The 18,684-nt window shown below is 41.0% G+C and overlaps 2 protein-coding genes across 2 annotated transcripts in view; one reads left to right on the top strand and one right to left on the bottom strand.

The window, feature by feature from the left end:
• adamts6 (ADAM metallopeptidase with thrombospondin type 1 motif, 6) overlaps positions 1–11,961 on the bottom strand; it is a 54,372-nt gene extending 42,411 nt beyond the window's left edge. Inside the window, 8 exon segments of the mRNA XM_029445413.1 lie at positions 2,392–2,435; positions 5,912–6,057; positions 7,014–7,097; positions 7,922–8,145; positions 8,766–8,940; positions 11,205–11,237; positions 11,239–11,594; positions 11,685–11,961. Of these exon segments, the coding sequence (XP_029301273.1) occupies positions 2,392–2,435; positions 5,912–6,057; positions 7,014–7,097; positions 7,922–8,145; positions 8,766–8,940; positions 11,205–11,237; positions 11,239–11,594; positions 11,685–11,784 (1,162 nt within the window). The 5' untranslated portion in view covers positions 11,785–11,961.
• A 1,083-nt stretch (positions 11,962–13,044) lies between these two features.
• Positions 13,045–18,613, top strand: plac8.2 (placenta associated 8, tandem duplicate 2). The gene is made up of 6 exons (XM_029445188.1): positions 13,045–13,087; positions 16,679–16,751; positions 16,892–16,992; positions 17,084–17,208; positions 18,048–18,156; positions 18,273–18,613. Exons 1-5 carry the CDS (start codon positions 13,045–13,047, stop codon positions 18,150–18,152), a joined length of 447 nt encoding a protein of 148 aa, XP_029301048.1. The 3' UTR covers positions 18,153–18,156; positions 18,273–18,613.
• Positions 18,614–18,684: the final 71 nt, after the last annotated feature.

Below are 18,684 nucleotides of genomic sequence, written 5' to 3'. Positions count from 1 at the left end.
TGGGAGTTGAGTTTTGCATCACTGGCTAGACGTCTTTTATTTTCATTTTTTTTTTATTCCTTGCAAACTACAGCAACTGCTGGAAAATGTCTAGACAAGGGTTAGATTTATACATTTCAATTCATGTAACAAGGGATCGCCTAAACCGCGAGCCAAGGAATGGAATATAAGGACCCCTTCACCAACACCGTACCCCACCAGAAACCTGTCAGAAAATATTGATGATCAAAACGGGAGTGGGAGAACGAGGGAGAAGAGAGAGAGAAAGGGTGAGAGAAAGGGAGAGGAGGAGAGGGTGTTTGGAGTTGAAACCGCTCCACAGTCCAGGTGTCGCAGGGTCCTTTTTTCTCCAATGCCTGACAGGTCAGATAGGGAGACAGGAGGCAATTCTTCACAGATTACATCTACAGGTGACTGGAGAGTGGATCATATGACAGCGCAAAGCAGGTGTGTGTGTGTGTGTGTGTGTGTGTGTGTGTGTGTGTGTGTGTGTGTGTGTGTGTGTGTGTGTGTGTGTGTGTGTGTGTGTGTGTGTGTGTTTGTGTTTTGTGTGGGGGATGTGCATAATGTGTGTGAAGGATAGAGCATTTTAATTATGTTGTTTTAAATGTTTTCAGGATGAGGTGAAGTGGAAGCATTTTAAAAATGATTCACAAAAAAATAAAAGAACATATTTTTACTCATTTCTAATTCCTGGCCTCCAGGTTTTTATTTATTTAAAAAAATAGGTGGATGAATATACATTTACTGTCCACAGAGAATTTGAGTTCCTCTTTGGTAAAGAAGAGACAGATATCTCTTAACCTGGACAAATTGTCTGTCTGAAACGCTCGATACAACAAGGGATAAGTGACAGAAATTTGCAATTTGGGTGGACTGACCCTTTAAATTGACCTCAAGCCGTCAATTTTGCTTTGCATGCACAGACACAGAGTTGGAACTCGCAGTCAAAGTGATAAACGTGACACACCTGCATTCGCACTTGTGAGTAACCTGCGTAAATCATGTTTTGGTGGTCAGCACTGCTTCAGATTTTCCTGTATAGTTTGCACGAACTCCCAGCCTCCCTGCTAAAAGTGGCATGGCTTTTGTATCCTCTTCACTAAGAGGCTAAACAAGAATAGACTCGCAAATCAGGAGGCCACTGAAACCATTACTGCAGGGAAAGAGGGAGCCTGAAGGTGAAGAAAGAAGGAGGAGAGGGAGGGAAAGGAAGGAGGGTGGCTACTCTACGATTAGTTTAAGAATGTGTGTGAGAGAGAGAGTAAAGTGAGTGTGTGTGTGCGTGTGCGTGTGTGTGTGTGCGTGTGTGTGTGTGTGTGTGTAGGTCGAGGGTGAGCGCAAACACACACACCCTGCATTGTAAAATGTTTTCTTAACACCGGGGTGGACTCTGTATTATCTCCAGCCCCGTGATTACTCGGCGACCTTAAAGGCCAGCGATCTGACCCGAGAGCATGATCCCCGAGAGGAGAGGGAGTAGAGGGGGGGAAGTGGAGTGGAGAAAGGTGGGTGGGTGGGGGTTGAGACAACGAGGAAGCCAAGCAGATGCCAGTGCAATTAAAGCGACCGGGGAATGTGACGAATGCGGTCAATCTGTCAAACCACCCCTGAAGTCACAATATTACCTCCAAGATATACTGTGGTGCCTGCGGGGCCTTAACAAAGATAAGATGGGGAGAGAAGGGCTGGGTGACGTTTAGGGTGGGACGAGGGGTTGAAGAGGAGAGAGAGAGCTAGAGGAGGAAGAGGGGGGGGAGGTCTGCCAGTGCTTGCTGTCTTTTTTCCCACCCCCAATACCACCACAACCAGCATATCACCCACTCTATCTGCCTCCTACATTCTCTAACACTCCTAGTAATTGTCATTTTCCTTTCAACTCCTCCTCTTCTTCTCCATCTCCTCCTTCTGTCACAAGTCTCCCTCCTTGGTTTCCAAACAACACATAGCTTTTTCCTTTCTCTCTCAACCCACAATGGAAGTGTAAACACCTTAGACAAACTTAGATTAGAGGCGGAGGAGAGACGGAGCGGTTTTATAAACTGGAGGCCGTGTGAGGAGGTGACCACGACTGTCCAAGTTCAGGGCTCGTGGCCTCAACCGACAGAGGGGAGTCGCTGAGGAGCTATAATAACACAAGTGAAAACATCCTTCTCATTATGTCTCACAGGAGCCGTCTGGTGTTCTTCTAAAGGAGAAGGTTGCTAAATAAGGTTTGTCTGAGGACACGTTGAAGGCCAAACGTGAAAATGAAAACCTCTCTAGAGGGAAAAAGAGAAGAATGAACATATAATCCAGAGAATCGTAGAGTCAACATCGGCTAAAATTACCAATTTGGCAAGAAAATACATGTTAATATACATTAATCTTCCTCTGCTTTAGTCCACTCACCTAAGGTACCGCAGGGTTTGTTCTTGTAGGTGCAGATGTCGTACCTAAGGACGGGCAAAAAGAAAAGGGAAAGAACACAAACAATTAAATTAACTCTACACTTTTTTTTCAACATGTACAGTATTTTCTTCCACTGGCTCTTTGCCATCCCATTCTTTCCATGTGTAATCACACAGTCTGGCAAGATATAATCTCAACCTTTAGCATAACAATAGCATATAATGAAGTTGTGACAGGTTTGTTTCTAGAAAACACCTGGTTCACTCCTCCATCTATAGCATTTAGCCTTCAGGAAAATGTCACTTAGCTAACACACAGTGCTCAGACATGTATGAGAACAAAGTGAAAGGCTTCAGTCATGCTGTGTCCCCACTGTTATCCCCCGTAACGCACATACAGGTAATCCAATAGAGCGGAGAGGGGGGGGGATGGAAAGCCAGAACACTCTTAGCCACATCATACATTTCAAATGAATGATCCAATCATTCCTAAAGCTTTTAATCTATTATAACCAAGGGCACAGCAAATTTAATTTCATTGTCCTTCCCTTCTCTGCCTCTCCCCATAAACTCCTCTTCCTCTCCCCCCTTCTCCCCCCCCCCCCCCCCCCCCCCACCATCTCTCTCCCCCCACTTCCCAGTGTTGCAGCTCCGAACCAAAGAGGTACAATCGTGACCTCGTTTAGGACGTCTATTTGTTTTGATTTATTTTTCTAATTTCCCTCAGTGTCTTGTTGTTGAACGAGACACGACATATTCAATGCTATCCGACGCAGAGACTCACAAAGAAGCAACAGCGCTACGGAGGTCACTTTAATGCCGAAAACGGTGAATCATTTCAATAAAAAGGTTTTGCGTGCCCTGCTGGTGCACCTCGAGCAGGAGACCTACATTGATCGGGGATGACGAAGAAGTAGCAGTAATAGAATATACTGACACTAGCTGCAGGTACAAAGTGTGCTTCCTGTGAGCCCGGTTATAACAACAGACAATGAACGCCTCAGTCCCTAAGATAATATTATTATAAGTGTCAAATAGTAATTATATTCATTGAAGTGTTGATATAAGTTACAGAGTTGGAGCTTCATATGTGTAGAGAGGACCGCAGACACATAATACATTATACTAATAGTCTCACTTTAGTAAATAGTTGCCAATAGAGGAATAAAGTATTAAGCACGATTTTCATTATCGATAAATCGGGAGATTATCGGCCATGACAGTTACTTAAAGCCGAGGGCTAGTTATGTCTGACCATGACATAGCTGAAAAGCCTTACATTAGAAAGGCTGGAGCCGGAGAACGTTTGGTGTTTTTCCTTAAAAAATGATCAATTAATGGACTAATCGAAATATTCCAAAATTCAAAATGAGATAAGTGTTGCGAGTGCTGCGAGTGCTGCGAGCATCCACCACCTTAAAAATCCTACTGGACCTTTTTTTAGGTGCATTCCACCCATTGCGAGGAATGTCAGACTGCTCCTCCAGACATGGTGGTTAATGAGGGCTTCCTGGTGTCTACCATCAGCTATTTATACTTTCTCTAATGTTAGCATCTCTGCGCTCAGCTGCTGCCTCCTCCACACAGCTTATTATCTCATTATCTTTCTTGCCTTGTTTTTACCAATATTTCGTCATATGGTATTAACTCTGCATTGAGGTATATTATGGGCATGCCCTTCCAGCAGTGTGCACCATCTACAGCCAATATTAGCTTCTACAAAACTGACTATGCCACCTGCATACAATGAGGAAAACTACATTTTCCCGCCTTTTTTATAGCTACACGTCTTAAACAACTGTACCATTGTTTCGCTAAAATAAAAACAATTAATAACAAAGACAAGTGTCTACAGCCATGCTAGAAACTCTGTGAGGCTGTACTTAGGCTTGTACTTGAGCTAAATGCTAATGTCAGCATGCTAATGCACTGATGTTTAAGGAATAATGTTTACGCTGTTCGCATCTTAGTTTAGCATTTCATCATTTGCTAATTAGCACTAAACACAAAGTAGGCCTACAGCTAAGGCTGATAGGAATGTCACTAGCTTGCAGGAATTTAGTCATAAACCAAAGTATTTATTTGGCCATTTTAGCTCATTCGTCTTTGGCTTTATGGTTTTGCGAAGTCCTTCTCGCACCTAGCAAAGATTTTAAGCCAGGTGAGCGGTGGAAATGTTTGGTTTCACTGCACATTTACTGTACAGTTTAGTCTCATTGCTCTCTTTCATCGCGTTTCCAGCTGCTTGTAGCAAACAAGCTCTGATAAAACATTACCAACCCAGCACCGAACGTCAGACAAAGTTAGCTGCAAAGTGGAACATCTAGCAAGCTAGTTGTTGGAGACCGAAACAGAGCTAAAAGAAGAGCAATACTACACTTACATTTGGCAGTTTGCTAGAACAACACCTCCACTGGGATGACAATGTTGCCTGCTAGATGTGTGAGTAGGCAATTGTTTGCTAGCACGTTAGCTATAACAACTTTATAAGGCTTGTTTTGTAGTTATTATGCCATCAAGTGGCCAGAAATTGCTTCATGCAGCTTTAAATACTCAAAGAGTAATGTTAAAATTGCAGTAAATGTAGGGGGCGACATTTATGTGTCTACATCCAAACTGCTGATGCTATTACTTTCTTTCCTCATAGGTGGCGCAATTTTGGTATGTTTTCCATGCAGCGCCCCCTTGTGGACTATCTGCAGACTGCTTATGAGTTTATGAGTTACAAGCCAGTTGCATGACATGTTTGGTATCTGAAAACAATGAGGCTATTAACATTTATCATCTCTCACTGATAAACCCCATGACCTTTTGCATCTAGACTCTACCAAGCAGCATTTGGTGCTTAGTGAAGCTAAAACCACCAATAAAAAGAGGAGCCAAAGAGCTGGAGAACATCCACTGACAGACGACAACAAAGAGCACACTAATGATAGAAAGGCTGTTTTGTACAAAGCCCAGAGAGTCAAAAAGCTTGGCTTTAGCCCATGTCAATCACAGAACGCCATCTTCTCTCTAGACATAACCAGTTGGGGGGGGGGGGGATATATACTTAAGTTGCTAGGTAATGTAGCCAAACAGTTCTGGCAACAATGAAGCCTATTCCAGGTAATGACAGAGTTTTACTGTTTTATGGTAACACCCTCGACATAAATTGCAGTGTGACAGGTACAGTAAGTCTGAAACAGCACATTTAGTTTCCAGAACTTTATTCCCATCAGCTTTAACACTTACAGGTAAAGTTTGTGCACAAGAACTGGACACTTGGAGGTTTCAGTATTGAAGCTGCCGGCTCCCTCTGTTAGCAAACACATATCACCACAGTCTGATCTGTGACTCCACAGCTTTCACCAGCACAGAAAATAACCTGCAACCTATTTGCTCAAATTGAGAATATAAGTACTACTTACACTGAAAGTAACAACTGAAACTCTTTAAAGTACATGAATCCATGCTGGATCATTATACTGGCGTGTGAGCAAAATTGGAGTCCATGCCCGTTAATGTGAGCCTACACTTACCGGGTGATTAGGACGGCGTTGTCATGGTGAGCCATCCCGTTTTCAGGAATGCTGTTACCGTCGCTGTGATGAGACAGGATGGACTTCTGCCACTTACAGAAACTGTCTAGAGACTTGTCAGCATGGTGGTTAATCTCCAGGTTAGGCTGCAAAACACAACACACATGCAGTTCAGTGCAGCATGATACTGTAGAACAAAACAAAACCATGTGATACACAACACAGCTTGATTCAGTACATTACAGAAGCCTTTCATAGCGTATGGTATCATAGCGTAACGTATCGTATTGTGCCGTAACACGTTATAGCGTTCTGCATCAAATTCCATCGTGTTGTTTTATCGTATCGTTTAGTTTGTCTAATGTCTAATCGAGACAAACATGCGAAAGAAATGTGACACTGAAATTATTGTTATGTGTCGACGGCGCTACCAAAGTAGAACAATTATCTGGATGAACCTTTTGGGGGAGTACATGGTAAAGGTATAAACTATTTAGAGCAGGAGGTGTTAGATGAGTCAAAGAAAGAGAAGAATAAGTACTAATAAGCAGGAGACGTGGAAAGAACACGAGTTGAGGAAGTTGTAGAAGAATCTGCAAAATGCATCTACTTCCATGAATGTAATGGGTCAACTGTAGTAAAGCGACAGCGACTCACTTTCACCATAAAATGTTGTTTGTTTTGCGACTGTATTTTCTGTAGACTAGTACTTCCTCCCTATTGGATATAAGTGCGGCGCCACTTGTTGGATTCTAAGTAAAGAGCCGCTATGACCCCTTTAGAAAAAACAGATGGCAGGAAGGCACTCTGTTTCTCCCATCACACATACATACACATGTACAGTGCATGTAAGAATCCTAAATCGAGGCTCCCTGGGGGAAGATGTCTGAGCACTTCTTTCATCTGAAGTGGTGGCCATATGGTGAATACTCTCTCTCCCCTTTCAACAGCATGAAATACGGCAGCTCACTCACGCCAGGCGTATCAGTTATACACTCACTACAGGTGAAGCTACAGACACTGTAAAACAAAAGAGCTCACGGTAATAATAACTTTGATAATACTGCACGGATGATTCAAGGTTAGGGAGTTTTTTTCTTACCTGATCCTCAGTCAGAACAATCAACCGGGTCACAATAATGTTCACAACATTTCCTAGACTGGCATCACGGTAAAGTTTGGCAACCTGACCTCCAGAAAAGAAGAAAAGACACAAAGTCAGACAAATTGTGTCCATATGTCACAACATGTAATCTAATGAACCATCAGGCACTGTATAGCATTACTGTAGATATGCACAGTGGTGGACGAAGTATTCAGATAGCAATACCACACTGTGAACTCCACTACACGAAAAGTCCTGCATGCGTAACCTTACATAAGTAAATAAAGTATGTATCTGCATAATGTAAAGTACTCATCGTGCAGCAAAATGTTTCCTGTCAGTGTCACTATGATGTTTTTGGATTAATATCACTGTTGAATTAAAGTCTATGTTGCATTTTACTGCTGTAGATGTTTATATTATACACTTTATATACCTTTATATTCTGTTGTGTAGTTTAATCTACAGAAATGCATCATATTCTATAAGATCATCATATTTGTAGTCATTGTGTCTTTGTGAAGATGAATTTCCAGCTGATCCAAGATAGTAAATAGTTTATTAAGCTTGATAGTAGAAGCATTTTCTCAACACAAAGAATCCTTCAGTTTTACACTAAATTTGGAGATACGTGGTTTTCACTGAACAGGAAGGGGACAAGAAATATCATCTGAAATCAGAAATGTAACTAAAGCTGTCAGATAAATGTAGTGGAGAGAAGAGTGGAGTAGAAGTCAAAAGTTCTTACAAGTACAAGTACCTCAAATGTGTTCTTTAGTGCAGCAAATGTACTTAGTTACATTCCACCACTGGATATCCATTAACTACACAGGCAACAATGGAGGAATTGTATGTTCAACGCTGCGGCAGACAACAACACGACCAAAAAGTAGGATCAAACTTACAATATTCATTACAGACAAGATGTAGTGCTCAATGTCTTTGCGTCCGTGGTATCCGACCATCATTTTATCGGCAACCACAAGCGTCTCCACGAAGCGCTCGGAGCTGACGGAGCGCCTCTGTCTGTGGGTGCTGTTCGACTGCTCGCTGTCGTTTTGGGGTACGGGGGACGAGTGGACAGGGGAAGGTGTGCTGAACTGGCAGGGTGCACTGCTTTTAATAAGGTCTGTGGACGACAGGGAGACACACACACACAGGTGTTAGTGAATTATGAACTTCAAAAAGTGATGATGCATGTTGAGAGAGAGCTGGTTTGTGTATAGTCGAGATGCACGTAGTGAATCTGCCCCTTTGAACTTTGCAGCTAAAGCCTTTGCTTTATGACCCAGATGCTCTGGGAAAAGGCTATAAGATGGTACATGTTAGGGCATGCTAGCTTCCTGGCGATGACAGCCTTTGCTGTTTCTTATAAGACCATGGCCCAAATACCTAAATATCCACCTGGTTCCTTTTCCAATTTGTCATATCTCATCAGACACAGTTGAATCTTAAAATCTGAACACGATTGTTGGTTTTATAAATAGAATCTAGTGCTTCTATAAAAGTCAGAGCCAAGAAGTCTTTATGCACTGAAGGGCCTTTTTATGAAAGCTGGAGCGAGACTTTTTCTTACAGGTTGAAAGGTGTCCAGGCCAGGAGCAACTATAGCACACAAGAGGCCCGGTCATGTCTACCAGAACCTGGGCCTAGAACCAAACCAGCACTTCCTCTAACCTGCTATGTATAGTTATTCCTTTACGTCAGTTCCACCCACACAGAGTCCAACCCAGATGGAGGTTCACCAACCTGAAATGCCACAGCTGAACTCCTGGCTATGCTCTTGTGGTGAGGGAATGGCAGACATTTTATAAATAACATGTTGCTGTGCTTCTTCCAGGTTCCATTCACCGGAGGTGGTGGAGGATGTGTTCTTTAATGGCTCTATCAAATACTGCTCTTCCTCTGTCGTTATAACACCGTGCTTGTTGGGGGAGAAAATCGGTGAAAGAAACAGGGTTACAAACACAAGCAAGCATTGTCGCTAAATGCATAAATCATAACAACAAATGCAGGAAAAAGCAACGTACATGTTTTATATTTTTGACTTTTTCTCTTTCGTTCTATTAAAGGTGCCCTCGTCCTATGTTACACATGGCGGTTCGCTTTTAACTGTGTGCTCAGACAAAGTCAAAGGAAAGACGCCATTAGATGCAAATATGCTCTTGGTAGTGCAAACTGAAATCAGACGTGTCCGTGTGATGTTATGTTTCAACTTCAGTGAAAACTTTGCACTCATTCCAGGATTTATAAATCTACTTAATTTACAGAGACAAGAGGAACATGGAGGCATACTGCAGGGAAATAACTGAGTGAACTGGAGTTACTGGGGAGAAATTCCCAACACGAGCCAGCTTACAGCTAATGTCTGTGTGATTGGTGCATGTTTGGTCAAAAGGTCAAATTTGTGCAAATGATGTGAAGCAAAACTTCCCTTTTCTGTCTGTCTGAACACACACATGTAGAATTTCTTATGTTGCTCTAAAGGAAAATGTCTTAAGTCTGACAACTTTAGCTGATATAACTCTGAGGACATCATCTAACACCTGACTTTACATTTTTACAAGAGCTTGAAATACTTGGGCAAAGATGCTTTTGAGATGCATTATGGGAAATTTAGAATCCAGCATTTCTTAATACTGAAAGTCGTTCTTTAATTTTTCTTTAATGTGTCTTTTGCAAGCTTCCCATCTTGTGGAAATGCAACACTTAAAGGGCCAGTGTGTAGGATTTAGAGTATTTATTGGAAATACTTTTAATATATATATAGCACGTTTCTAAATACCCAAATATGCTTAATACTAATATAATAATGATAACTATGTTGTTATTAGTGTATAAACTACCTGAAACTATTGTTAGCTTGGGAGGAGGCCTTCATATCTACGTAGGAAGCGAGTCCTCTTCACAGAGTGAATGCACCGTCATGTTTCTACAGTAGCTCAGAATGGACAAACCCAACGCTGGCTCTAGGGAGGGTCTTTTCACATTCTTAAGTTACCTGAAGGCCACCCTAGATTCTCCGACACGCTTGGATGCAATCTGCAACATCACTTCTAGATGCAACTATATCCGACATACTGCACCTTTAATAGCTTTAAAGTACCCCTTTAAATAACTAACATTTCCCCGCATGTGATCCCCTCCTCTTAATGGGGTCATGTTTAAGCACGTACGACACATTACTTACTAGACTGCAGTCAAATTTAAGAACCCCTAACAATCAATAACATCAAGACCAACATTAAAAACATTATTGAACGCTGCACATGGAGCTTAAACAGAGAGAAGTCCTTCAAAATGGGTGAGTAGAAAACACTAACTGTGCTCTGTAAGACCTACAGTGAGAACAATTAACCACACATCTCATCACAAGCAAACAGAAACACAATTTAGTGTTTTAATAGTGTGTGGTGTCAAGATCTCAAACTATCCAGGCAGCTGATTACATTAAAAATACAGACACGGTTTTGTCCATTTTTGGTGCTGTTTCTAATTCAATTTATGATACTCTGTGTGGGTCTTGCCAACACATTTGGCTACATGTTTGTCTTCACATGATTACGTTTGCCAATAAGAAGCTGGGCCTAATTTTTCCTTCTTTAGAGTTATTCTGAACCAAGGAGGGATAACAGCTTTTAAAACGTCTTCCAATTTCTTGATTAGTAAAGAGCAGCTGTCAGTCACTAAGTCTGAGGACTAAAAGCTCAGACAGGATAATTAGATGCCTTGTTAGTGCTGCTCAAGTTTTGTTTTTGAACAGAGCACAGGGAGTAATATTCAGACACAATATTTAACAGATCAAAAAAAAAAAGGCTCAACTGAAGAAATGTGATCTCTCAAACTACTGGTTTTTAAAATGTGAGGATAAAGCGTTATATTTAACGCACAAATGGAAAGAAAAGCCCTGATGCTTATCACTAACAGATCACTGGGATGTTTGTTCTCCGTGAGCATCACCTCGCTCCAAGCTGCCTGCGGACTCAGGGTGCCAAGTGGAACGAAGCCAAGTTTCTGTTAAGCAAACTACAATTGGTCTAATCCTTTGGCACTGCGTCTGAAAGATTGGCTGACATAAGAGCAGCACAAGCGCGGTATATATTATCTGACATTAGTGTTGGGGTTTGTTTGAGGTCGGCAGTGTGAACTCTGGTCACTGGGAATAATAACAAAAAAGTTTGTACTCACCAGGCCCTTGCAGTTGCTGAGTGCCACTCTGGTCGCTGCTGTGCTGATTTTGCAAGAATCCAACATAGTGACAGTTATCTACCGCGTTATGACGCCACTCCAGCCCTTCTTTGCCCCAATACTCCACTGTGAAATGTTTTGACACCAGGTGGGGGTTGAGTGTCAGGTTTAAGTGAAAGTGCTTTCCGTAGGCTGACAGTCTGTAGAAGAGTCGGGACTCTGGGGGGTCTGGGTCTGACTCAGGCAGCTGTGCCATTATGGGGTCCACCGCCCCCCGTCTCCGTCGGCCCGGCCGATGGTGCTTCACAGTGTAGCTCAGGAACTCTCCGCTCTCATCCACCCGCACCGGGACAGTCAGCTGGTAGTGCTGCAGGTAGGACAGGAACTCCTCTTTGTACAGGAGAGAGAAGGAACAACATGTGATAATGAACATACAACAGAAGGTGTTAACGTCTTCCTGCCCACCTGTCGACATCATACCTTGAGAGTTGTGTGAAAGTCTGTTGATGCTTTGAAATTCAGAAGCAGCCATCACCACCAGGCTCAGTGTCCAAGTCAGCGTCTTCCACAAAATTTCCATAGTTCAGGGACAGATGTGACATGGGGTGGAGGGTAGAGGGTGCTACAAACGAATTAAAAGCACGCGATCGGTCCGATGCCACACCGTAACAAGTCCATGGTTTGTCTCCTTCACTTAAATATTCTCGTAGTGCTCGAAGGCTCATCCAGGTCTCAGATTTCTCCTGAAGGCGAGCGCTTCCACATCTCACTGGCCTCTGGATTCATGTCAGCAGCTCGTAGAAAACACAGTAATCCATCAGACACAGTCACTCTCAGGTGTAACTCCAAACAGGAAGCTCTATATTGGAAACTTGACTTGACCGATCCATCTGCATTCCTGTGAAGGAAATCAATCAGAGGTTAAATAACCGTTTATCTCCTGGAGTCATCGCTTGATCAGGTTCTTGTCTGTCGTGCAGCTGAATCGATAAGTCGATTCATTGACTGACAGAAAACTAAACTAAACTAAACTCATCTTTTTTAAGAAACAATGGTAAAATGTGAGGCTATGCTGCTTGAATATCTTTAGATTTTGGAAGTTTCCACCTTGGCATCTGGTCCGCATTTCCACTCATTTCAGACCAAACTATTAATTGATTAATCTGCAGATGATTTTCTCTCAATCTAATTAATAATTTGCACAAAGTGAAAAAATATCAATTATGATTTCAGTCCAAACTGACAAATTGCTTCTTTTATCTCACCCAACAGTCCCAAACCGAAAGTTAAAATGACAGCAAGCAGCATGCCTTCACATTCATGAAGCTGGAACCAAAAAGAAAATTGAAAAATTACTCATTTATACATATTCGGTTGATCGACAAATCGATAAATTGACTAATCGCTGCAGCTTAAATGAAAATAGTTGAAGGGGGTGAATGAATGAAAATATAATACAAAATTAAATATATATATATATATATATATATATATATATATATATATATATATAGTATATATAGTTTATAGTTTGTTTTATGTTGGTATCATGGCTCTCACTCAACACATTTAACTTGAACACTTGAAGAACAAATTGCCAGGAACAACACAGACTTTATCCCCATGATTTGTGCCACTGCACTTAATTTAATATTCATCTGGAGTGACATATTAATGACTAAATGGCCTTAAAACGAGTCTATACGGTGTAATAACCACATTAAAATGGATGCATAAATCTTCACACACACACAAAAAAAAGCGCCAACGGTGCTGACTAGTCGACATGATATAATTTGTGCAGATTGTGGTTTTACTCACTCACGCGCTTCACGGCAGCATGTGCAAACTAGACTACTATAAACAAACGTCAGCGGGTCTAGGTGAGAGAAGGCTGATGTCCAATGAAAGTGACCGGGCTCCAAACACGGATGACAAGCCTTTGGAGATGCGGATTTCTGTGTGGATTTCTTCAGGCTGCAGCACTCCAGACAGACAGCGCTACTTACTTGGCCACTCTGACCCAGACAGTTGGCAGCTGGCCCGCATGCATACACCGGGTCCTCAAATACAGCCCTCAAGGAGGGCGTCTGCAAATCAAAATAAACCACCTGACATCGCTTTGAAGCGTTTTTGGTGTTGTTGCAAAAGGCGTCAAGAAGTTATGTTAGTTATTTCGAGCAGGCAGACTGCAGATGTGGACCTGTAACGCTTGCAATACATGTAGTTCCAGTGCGTAAATGTTTCCTGAAGTGCAAAATTCTCCACGCAAATGCCCCCCCCCCCCCACCCACCCCCCAAAAAAAAAAAAAAAAACTCTGTGAACTCGCAGCGCCAAATTAAGCAGTACAGCTGGCTAAATGCTGCTTTGTAAACACAGTATGCTTCCCTGAGAGGATTTAAATGCTCACACGAATCTGCTCCGACAAAACAACCGGAAAGATATCGTCCTATTCTCAACACACAAGGAGTGTTAACACATAGTTACCATGCTCATCTTCATTGTCAGCTCCAGTCCAACTGTGCAGGCAGAGCTCAGGACAAAAGGCTTCTGCAGCTCTGAAGTTCCGCACACAAACCTCTGCTGCTCTCCTCTTTTCATCTCCCTTTAGACTCTGCCATCCTTTTTAAAACTGCAGCGAGAGTCTCCCCTTCAGACAGTATCTCAAAGCAGACACTGTCACAAAAAATACAGCAGTTATTCAGCTTTTTTCAAAGTCTTGGATTTCCTCCAGCAGAAGGTTCTATTTTCAGCCTATCGACTTTATAATCTAGACTTTGTGTTCTTGGTGGTGGCTCAGAGTGGCTTAAAAAGTGAGTTGAGGTTGCAAGAGGGTGTTCTGCCACCTCAGAGAGACCGCCACGGCACACTGCTTTTACGAAAAATGCATGCAAACACCAGCAAAAGTTGGCGTGGAGCTACTCCTTACTACATTGCAGAGACCGGGTATGTCCCAGTCCCGGACAGCAGCTTCAAATTGGCAGCTTTTTCAGGGGGGGGGGCGGGTGACGTCAGTGCAGATGTTCCTCTCTTCCATCAGCTGTGCGCATGTCTATCAGTGCTGCCCTGAAATAACACGAACACATAAAACCTCAGCTCTGTGAAGAATATACCCCTAATAAAGAAAGTGGAGGGTTTAACCTTCTATTTCTACGTATAAGTAGCAACACCACATTCTAAAAAAAATACTTAATTACAAGTAAAAGCAAAGGCAATTTATTTATAGGGAACATTTAAAAACAACAAATGTTGATCTAAGTTCTTCAAAAGCAAATGTTACGTATGTAAAAGTACAAAAGTAGTAGCAATAAAGTGGGAAGTAACTAAGTATATTTAATATTTACTCGCTTTTTTATGTTTCTACTCACATATTCCACATTTCAGAGGGAAATTGTATTGTATTGTACTTAACATAAAAAGACTCATGATGAGTTTAACACATTGTTAAAGATTAAACCTTTTTGACATGCAGTAGTGGAGGAACTATGCAGACATTTTACTTAATTTACTTTGACGTAAAAGTAACAAAACCACTGTGTAAAAATACCTTGTTTACAGGTAAATGTCTTGTACTTAAGTAATATTATATAATTAGCAGAATGTACTTAAACATATATAACAGATTATTATTATTGATGCATTAATGTGTACGTAGCGTATAAGTAATCTTAAAATATAAAACTGTTGGGTAGTAATCTATAACAGTGCATCATATTCTATAAAGTTTATATGTTAATCTTAACTTTTAGTTACTATAACAGTATCAATAATGTGTTATGTTGTATATAATAACATATCAAATGTCTTTTTTCTTTCAGAAGGAGAACTACTCACTACTCATGTTGTAATAATTCAGTTTTACTTTTGAATGCAGGACTTTTACTTGTAGTATTTCTTTAATTGCGGAGTTTTAAAAAAGTTTATCTATAATAATGCATCATATTTTGTGCAATACTATATGTAAGTATGTCAAATCTTAATTTGAAAAGTAACTAAAAAAGTACAATATGTGCCTCTGAGATGTACTGCAGGTATAAATCTGTGGAGAAGATTGTGATATCAAGCAGTAGATGATCACCAAGCAACCATAAATATCAACAAGGAACAATATCAGCAAAAAAAAGAACATATTCTGACATTTGTTTGGCACTAAATTATAATTTAACTAATGAAACGGCTGTCAGGCTGGAAAATACATTCAAGTTTTAACTCCTTTAACACTGTAGTGTCCCGAAATTAGTCTAAGAAACACATATGCATTGCAAATAAGTATTTAGGTTTAAGTTTGATAAATTGTTGGATCTGCTCTGTCTGGTGAAAGTATGCGGGGTCTGCTGTGCAGTGCAGGCTAATGGCAGCCTCGTGTATTTAGGTGTAATTTCGCCCACGTCTATCTTTAGTCTGTAGGAAATTGAAAATCATGCCTATTCCTGAGTTTAGTTACAGCTGCTCATTATGTAGGAGCCTATATCATTACAGTCAGGTTGTCATTACAAGCTCTCCTACACAGCCAGAGTAGGTGTCAGACAGTCTGTGGGAAGCAGCGCCACCGTGTGTCTGAAAGGAGCATAGCAGGGATTTAAGAAAAGCATGAAGCTTGACATGTTTCTTTAATGATTTCTACAAGAATAACATGCTCATATAATCACCAAATCACATTTTAATTTGAGACATGTGTCCTCGGTTGTTTTAAAGGTGATCTCAGTTCAGAGTCTGTGTAGTACTCTTTGAATAAGGACAAGGTGTGTCAGCCGTATACCCCGATGTTTATAACTCAATGAGACACTGCACACACAATAAAGGTTTTACCACCTTTGTTCAGTGGTGGAATAAATACTCAGATCCTTTACCTGAGAAAACATACAGAACAAAAACAGGACAGGTAAAAGTCCTGCATTCAAAACGGTAGTATCATTAGCTAAATGTACCCAAAGTATAAAAGTAAAAGTACCTATGCTGCAGGCTAAATTAGAGGAAATTAACTTTAAATCGACAAAATAAATCCAAAGCAAAGGTTGAAAATCATCTGTGTTACTGTAGATCTCCACAACACAGGCAAGAAAACATTGTTAAAGGTGTATTTTGAATTTAATTTAATTCTCAATAGTTGTTTTTATTGCTCTGAATGTGTGATCATTGTTATCTGACCTTGGATATGGCTGATGTTAACACAGTAGGGCAACAATAACCACACAGATCCTTATTGGGTTATTCACTTGACTATAAAATTCATGAACAAATAATAATTATAATTATAATTATTTTTTAAAACACGTGTGCATGGGTGTGTGCGCGCGTGTGTGTGTGTGTTACCTAAAATGACAACATGTGTAAATAGAGAAGCGTGTGATGCAGTTCAGGTTAATTGCAGTGTGACGCTGTAGGTGTGGTTATTGACCTCTGTGTGTGTGTGTGTGTAAACATTGATAAAGTCCGAAGCCTCATTCGTCACCTGCTTGTCTCCGTTCTAAAGACTCACGCTGCCTTCGCTCTCAATCTGTCGACCAGGAGCCTCTTCTGTCAGTTTCACCATCCTTCAACCATCTGGTAAGATTTACCTCCTAACAACTGCTTGACTGCTATTGTTTGATGTTCAAAAGAGATGTCATTTATATTTATCTCTTCTGCTGGAAGATACAGAAGTACAAGAACAAACATCTGTGACAAAACTCTTTTCATCCAACAGAGATTGCATCCTGATCATGGCTGTGACCAACCAACCAGGCAGATACGCACCCTCCGACTTCCAGACGGGCTTGTGTGATTTCTGCGATGACTGTGGAACTTGTGAGGCCTCTTTCATTTCTGGGAAATCTGATTACAAATATGCACATTTAAGATTACATGCAAGATTGTGTTTCTCTTCCCTCTGACTCAGGCTGCTACGGTCTGTTCTGCTACGCGTGCCTCGGCTGCTCCATCGCCAGTGCCATGGACGAGTGCTGCCTGTGTGGTCTGACCGTGACAATGCGTAGCGTCTACAGGACCAAATACAACATCAATGTAAGTTTTTATATTTTGATAAATGTAGTAAAACGGCAACATTATTGTCCCGTCACACTGAGTATGAGAGTACTACCTTCAGTTGTACAGTGATACTACAGAAAATGAGCAGAGTTTTAAGAAAGTATTGTTAAAAAACTATTATTTTTGTTTTATTGAGTGTAAAGAAAAGAAAAAGCAGGAAATACGAGTTTTTATTGTTGACTGATCATTCTTATCTGACCTTGGATATGGCTGCTGTTTATGAGCCACACAAAGGTTTATTCTTTAACAACAAAGTTAAAGATTAAACCAGAGTAATATACCACAACTTCACTACTTCTGCTTTCTTTTTCGTCTTTTTGAGTCCCTTAGTTTTAGTTTTAGTTTTAGAGGCCTGAAGAGGAACTGTAATACCGTATTAAAATATAGAATAAGGGAAATATATAGAATAGAGAAGTGTAATTAGAATTTCAGACACACAGCAGTGTGGCTCTACGGGTGGATGTAGAGAGGTCTGTGTGAAACTTCTTGTTCCCTACAACAGTAATAATCTCCCAAACCCATTAGATTCATCTCACGCCATGTATCTGACACGTCGCTGTAAATTAAATCAAATAGAAAAACAGGTTCAATTTAGAGACTAATTTGTCTTTCGAATGCCTCACACTTTTTATGAAGTATACGACAGCTCATATAATGACAGACTTTCTGACGCTCTCTCTGATTTAACTTCTTCCTGAAAGAAACTTCTAAACGTACTTAAGTTAGTCATCTATGTACACACTTGCATCGAAACACACTGAGACAAAGTCCAGCCCATCCAATAGAGATTCACACACTCAAACTTGTGTTTCCAGGGCTCGATGTGCAACGACTTCATGACAGTCTTGTGCTGTCCAGTCTGTTCCACCTGCCAACTGAAGAGAGATATTGACCGCAGGAAGGAGCAAGGCTCTTTCTGAACGGGTAAGCGTCTTGTAACGAATCCAAAACATGCCCTTGTTTGCTGTTCATCACGCTGTCGTATCTTTACTTTTATGGAGCCTGTTGAAATTCTGAAAATTCTACTTTATGCCTTCTAGACGCCGTCGCCTGACAAGTTGTAAACGTGGATTGCCGAGCTCGTGGAAGCATCTGTAGATACAGCCCATCCCCTCTCTGATTCAAATGTTCATGGAGGGTGTATTCAGTATAATTTAGCCGTTTATGGTGTTGTAAAAATGGACTATCCTTCAGATTCTTTTCTTGAAAGAAATGACATTCATCTCTTCCAGTCAGTTAAGCATTAGTCAGCAGGGACACACCACAGGAGTGGTTAACAGCGTCATGATTCACCGCTTGTGGATCTCTGTCTGTGTTGTCTTTAGCAGTTGACAGGATGTGGATTAAATGTGTTCCTTAAATAAAAACCGTTATATTTGAATGAGTAGATGTAGTCCCGTGTTTGTATATTTCACTCCAGCATTGTGTATTGCTTAAGGTTTTAGCTTTTGG

The sequence above is a fragment of the Cottoperca gobio genome, chromosome 12 (genome assembly GCF_900634415.1).
Source record: "Cottoperca gobio chromosome 12, fCotGob3.1, whole genome shotgun sequence".
Lineage (NCBI taxonomy): Eukaryota > Metazoa > Chordata > Actinopteri > Perciformes > Bovichtidae > Cottoperca > Cottoperca gobio.
Note: the sequence above shows the minus strand (reverse complement) of the source record. Positions and strands in the feature narration are given on the sequence as shown.